Source organism: Diachasma alloeum, unplaced genomic scaffold, assembly GCF_001412515.2.
Source record: "Diachasma alloeum isolate Michigan unplaced genomic scaffold, Dall2.0 Dall_scaffold_00284, whole genome shotgun sequence".
NCBI lineage: Eukaryota > Metazoa > Arthropoda > Insecta > Hymenoptera > Braconidae > Diachasma > Diachasma alloeum.
In genome coordinates, this window is record NW_021680423.1 from 1,248,717 (window position 1) to 1,254,716 (window position 6,000).

The following is a 6,000-nucleotide window of genomic DNA, read 5'->3' on the forward strand; positions in this document are numbered from 1 at the left end:
TTTATAACAGGAAAAAACATTATTTCAAGAACAAGAATGTTTTTAACTTGAGAATCCGGATGTTCGAGAACCCACAAGCTTTTTCATTTCAGAGCCAAGCTTTCCTTAGAATGGGAAAAACCGTGTCTTAATTTAAGTACAATCATACTAGAATTGAGTAAAAATTACTGAGATGTATACATTTTTCTCCTGATTTTCAAAAAAAAACTTTCTTACAATAAGTGTAAATTTCAATTATTTCCATGATTTTTTGCTCGCTAGCTTTTAGTGTAGCAGACTTCTGAAAATCAGAAATTTTTATTTTAAGGCCCGATGCCATTATCTACCGAACGTTATCTAGATTGCCTTTTTGTTCGATTTTTATCTCGAAATGTCAACACGATGCCGCGTCACTCAGAGAGCCCCGAAAATTATGAATTTGGATTTAAAAAAAAAGTGAAAAAAATCTCAACATTTTGAAAGAGCGTTTTTAATTAATATTGAGGAATGAGTTCAATCGAGGCTATATGAATAATGTATAATTATCGTGGAAAAAGACGGCCTGTCAGTCACCACCATGGGGGGACGATCGACGAAATGATAAATCCTTTGGCACAGCGCAACAAGACAATTGTACAAAAAGAAGTTCTTTGAAAAATTTTGTAAAATTTTTAACAATTTTTTGGTCACACTTCTACGATGAAGTAATAATCACTTACACCAATCTCTTCAATTGAAAATTGCACTGTCCATCAATTGTCACTTTTGGCGTGGCCCAAAAAAAGGAAGAAAGAGCGATTTTCCCACGTTTTCAATTCGTGACAAAAGTGACAGCTGATCGCCAGTACAATTACTAATGGAGGAGACTGGCGTAAGTGGTTAGTAATTCATCGTAAAAGTGCACAAAAAAATTCTTAAAAATATTACAAATATTTTCAAAGAGCTTTTTTTCGTACAATGGTCTTGTTGCGGTGTGCCATTTGCTGTCGCCATTTGCCATGGTAATTATACATAATTCATATCTCCTCTATTGAAATCATTCCTTAATATTAATTGAAAACGCTCTTCCAAAATGTTCACACTTTTTTTTCAATCTAAATTCAGAATTTTCGGGTATCCCTGAGTATCGGGCCATCGAGTTGAAATTTCGAGATTAAAATGGAACAAAAAATCAATTTAGATAACTTTCGGCAGATGATGAAGTCGGGTTCTAGTTTGTTAAAGAAGAAACTATTTTTCTCAATTTTATGTATTTTGTTTCATGTACTTTGACAATTTATGATGAAATTTCATGCTCTAGATAATCACTCCGTAAAGGAAGATTGCATGTTTACAAATCCTATTTATAACATTTCATGTATTCAATTTACAGTGGTCAAAAGTTCAATCAGCCAAGTTTGCTATTCTCGAACACCAAATGGATCCCAGTAGTAATTTCAGCAGCTATCGTAGTACATTAAAGGCAGCCATGTGGCGGAGTGTGGGAGCCACAGACGAGAGACAACGAATTGTGGTTCCTTTCTTCAGTCTTCTCGTGAAGGACCTTTATTTTCTCAACGAAGGGTGCAGCAATAAGTACGTAATCAATACTCAACTTTCCTTCTCATCGAATTCGATATGAGAAATGTTTACACAGTCTGAGAGACCTTCCCGAATCCCCCCCTCCCTTCAGACATTTTTCCCTTTCAACTAAAATCAACAGAATGCAAAAGACGACGTTTTTTTCTCCATTTGTAGACTTCCAAATGGCCACATCAACTTTGAAAAATTCTGGCAGCTAGCCAAGCAGGTGACGGAATTCATTGCCTGGAAACAAGTGACATGTCCATTTGAAAAGAATTCTCGGGTCATAGCATTTCTCCAAGCGAGTCCTGTTTTAACAGAAAATGGTAAGAAAATTGCTTTCTAAACTTTTATGCTTAACCCTTCCATTTTCCGCTTCTGGCTCTCCAATTGTTTTTTTATATTATAGTGAAGTACTTCACTTTTATTACGGAGAACTTTTATTAGTGATATACGCTCACTTCCTACTCCGCACTGGACGATTCTTCCAGTTCATTTAGAGCTGAGAGAAATAATGAAATTCTGATGGTAAAATTGTTTCAGCTCTCTCGTTGGCATCGTTCGAGTGCGAACCACCGGATAGTAACCCGGAGAAGGAACGTTTTAAGAGTCTGAAGTAAGTGCTAATTAAATCTCCCACTGTGAAAATTTTTATTAATAATTACGGCTACAGTGAAGGGGTGAATTTTTTAAAATTATGTATTTATTTGAAGAATGAAACGATTTAGAGGATAATTTGGTGCTACAGCTTTTCAACTACGACATTAACTTACTTTATTGCATTTGCTAAATTTCAATTTTTCAATCAATTGGTTAAATTCTGGATGGATGTTACACAGTGATGGATAAACTCTACTCAACTTGATTCATTGCCTCAATGCACATCGCAATAAACAAGTTAAAAATTACTTTCATTGCAATATAGTCAATATATTTTTTTCTTACTAATAAATTAGCTATTTGCTTTTGAATGGAATTTCTAGGGGAGAGTGGAGCAAAATGAAATATCCGAAAACCGGCTATTTGACGCAATTCAAGCAAAAGCAAACTTTTTTTTATCAACTTTTGTTTATTAACTTTTTTTATTACTGGCTCAACGGGCGCTTCGCGCCAGTCGCCAGATTAAATTATACTACTTCATGTTATTTTATGTTATTTCCATTTTTCTCTTCACAATTAGATTAATTTAATTTCATCCATACTTATTGTTATTATATATATATACACATTTTTCCTTCACTCACAACAAGAGTGTTATGATCTAATTTTAACGAGAAGAAATTAAAAAAATGTAAAAGAACGTAGGCGGGAAAAAATAAAAAAATTAATTTTTCAATGGCTCCGGAATAATGGAAGAATACCCATAAATTCAATTTCTATCCTGGTCTTTTCATAGAATGAATAAAATAAACGACAGAAATTGAGAATTGGAGACTAAAAATTTTATCGGATTATTATTATGTAATAATCAGCAGTACGCAGCAGTACTCCCGAGAATAAAAACAAGTTAATAAACAAAAGTTGTTAAAAAAACTTTTAATAAAGAAAATTTAATTTAAAAAATTTAATAAAAAAAATGTTTTTCGCTTGAATTGCGTCAACAGTCATTTTTCAACTGTTTCATTTTGCCCCATGTTCCATTTTGCCGCACTGTTTCATTATGTCCCAGTCTCCGCTACGACGATATATTTCAAATTGAAGTCAATGATTCCCTGCATTCAACATTGGCGCACCGTTAAAACTTTTTACCTTTCCCTGAATATTGGTTTTAAAATAATTTTTTCCAACAACAGATGATGTCTGTTGTTGAAAATCAATCTCACGATCGAATTCGGTCAAGATGGCATTTGGAAGAATACGGTAAATCACAATTGAATTCATTTAAACAATTATTTTTTCAGTTATCGTCGAAAAACGATCGGCCACATACACACACATACATACATATATTCGGACATTGTCTAAAAATAACACATTCGAACTCCTGAAACCGAAATTAGTTATCCTGACACAAAACATTGGAAATTTCAGATTTGACGAATACAATCTTTCCATTCGGAGGCAATAATATTGCACAAAAATGTAAATCTCTTTTTTGCATGCCCGGCGAGCCTTGGAAAACAGATCACCGTCCCCCACGTGCAAGATTGCCTTCCGACCCGACGGCGAGGATGGCAAGTACGTGGGGGAGGGTGATATGTTTTCCATGGCGAGGTGTGTATATTAATTAGCGCGCCACGAAATTGGTGTTTTTCAGGTCCCGTGACACGAAAAAGTCATTTCGTGTATCACCTCTCAAGCCGTTTTGATGAGTTTCGCGAATACGTGCATGAATTTGTGAATACATTCACGGTTTGATCGCAATGCCCAAGTTTTCTCAATGGTTTTTTGAATGTCCACATAACTTAGTGAACCCAAAAATACAGTTCGATTGTTTACGTTTCAAGACATTTGGAGATGGATTTTCTGATGACATCACTTGTAGTCCGCGACGTGAGTGCGCGACGGGTCACGCCCGAGTGCTCCCTTCAGAGGTCATAACTCAATAACTATAAGGGATAGGAATAACAATAATAAGATAAAATATATGTATTTGTGAACGAGGAACATTTTTTATTTGAACCTTTTTGCCTAACTCGAACCGATTCCGCAAAATCGCGTTATAAACAATTAAATTGTTATAAATAAAGAAAACTAACCACATCTCGTAAAAACGGTTAACACATTCGTATTCAGGGATCCCAAAAACATAGTCTGATGATGAAATTCAATGGATCAAAAAATGTACATGGAACCTGTCACAGCGTATGGACTATTGTTGATGTAGGGGAGGGTGGGGTAAAATGGACACTAGACTTTTTTAAAATTATTCATAACTCAGAAACAAATTCCTCAATTGAGCTCAGTTTAGGCTCGTCACAAAGGGAAAGAATTGTTCTATGTATTGGAAAAAAATTATTAAATTTCATCAACATTTCAACCTCTCATTAACATTTAAAAAACAGTCAAAAGTGTCCGTTTTACCCCAACCTCCCCTATTCATTTATATGATTTTGTTTCGAATGTCATTAGTTGAAAAACCATGCATTCAAGAATTTAATTAGAGTTTTCCCGTGGGTGGGAATGTTTTCAGCGAGAATTATCCGTCAGTGATTTTCTGAATCATCACGCATTAATATTATAATTGATTTGTTCTTCATTGTGTTCATAGATCTGAGCTGAATGCCCAGTGAGAATCAACTGCCGAGGACTGTTTATCATAGAAGAGATACTAATTCGTCAGAGTCTCTATAAACACAGACGAATTGACCCACAATTAAAATTTTAATTAGCATAAAGCAAGGATGAACCCAGTGGAATTAGTGGAGTGACGTGAAACCCTATGGAAACAATGGAACTAAATACTAAAAGACTCTAGAACATAATTAATGATAAATCTCATAACGCGCACCACTTAATGAATGGAGAATGGTTCAATTAATTTTAGAGTAGCACATAGAATTATCCTTATTTTTATGTGAGACAGAAACAGTACATGCACAAAAGAATCAATAATGTCATTAAATTTCAACAAATTTTTCCATAATTTACAAGTTTTATTAAGAACCATCTACATTTCTTTTTTGTATATAACATTTTTATATTATATTCTAAGTGATTTCATCTAGTGTAGTAAATTAATTGATTAATTAATATTCAATGTTTGATAGACGAAAATTAAAAGTAGATGATAGATGAGTGTCGTCAGAAATCCAGTCGTTTTTTTTTCATTCTAAAAAATCAATCACAATTGACTAACAGAAAATCCTGGATCCTAGAGGTCCTTTAACATTTTTATCCTGAACTGGTGGGATAGGATCAATGCTGTGTTGATATAGTAGAGCGTAATTGGGACCTTGAATATGACATTTCTGTTAATTATGCAATCATCTGAGGAACCTGTCGTTGCAAGAAGGAATGACGAAAGCTTTCTACAGTTGAAGACATTTCTTACAAGAATGGTCTTATCACATTCCATTCTAAAATTACTCAGTCTATAAATACTTCGAATTACTACGTTTTACCACTTCAATGCAGCATTCAGAATGTTCTCACATATTTTTTTCGCAATGTTTTTCAGAATGAAGACATTCAAGAGGATTATAAAGATACGTTTTTTGATAGCATTTATCAAGATGACGTCTAAAATATTCCTATAGCTCTTCATTTTTGAGGAATTTGCGAATTTCACTGTGTACAATCCATTCCTTTTGTTTGCATGTGTTCAGAGAATATTATTCTGTGATTAAGAACCAAGCAATTTTCGAATTTAATGTTGAAGTATTTTTTACGTCTTTTCATTGAATCGAACGATATTTTAATGTATTTATACTCAAAAGAAAAGACTTGCAACTTTTGTCTTGAATAATTTAATTGATGATAATAATTTCTTCAGTAAATAAAGAAAAATACCTTTAA

At 33.8% G+C, this 6,000-nt stretch overlaps 1 protein-coding gene across 4 annotated transcripts in view; it reads left to right on the top strand.

Moving 5' to 3' along the window:
* The window catches only part of LOC107038494 (ras-GEF domain-containing family member 1B), a 45,441-nt gene extending 39,441 nt beyond the window's left edge, over window positions 1-6,000 (top strand). For all 4 annotated transcript variants that reach the window (XM_015257628.1, XM_015257629.1, XM_015257630.1 and 1 more), the window contains 4 exons: window positions 1,352-1,554; window positions 1,717-1,868; window positions 2,086-2,158; window positions 4,754-6,000. In XM_015257628.1, coding sequence (XP_015113114.1) covers window positions 1,352-1,554; window positions 1,717-1,868; window positions 2,086-2,158; window positions 4,754-4,775 — 450 coding nt within the window. In that variant the 3' untranslated portion in view covers window positions 4,776-6,000. The remainder of the gene's footprint in view (window positions 1-1,351; window positions 1,555-1,716; window positions 1,869-2,085; window positions 2,159-4,753) is intronic.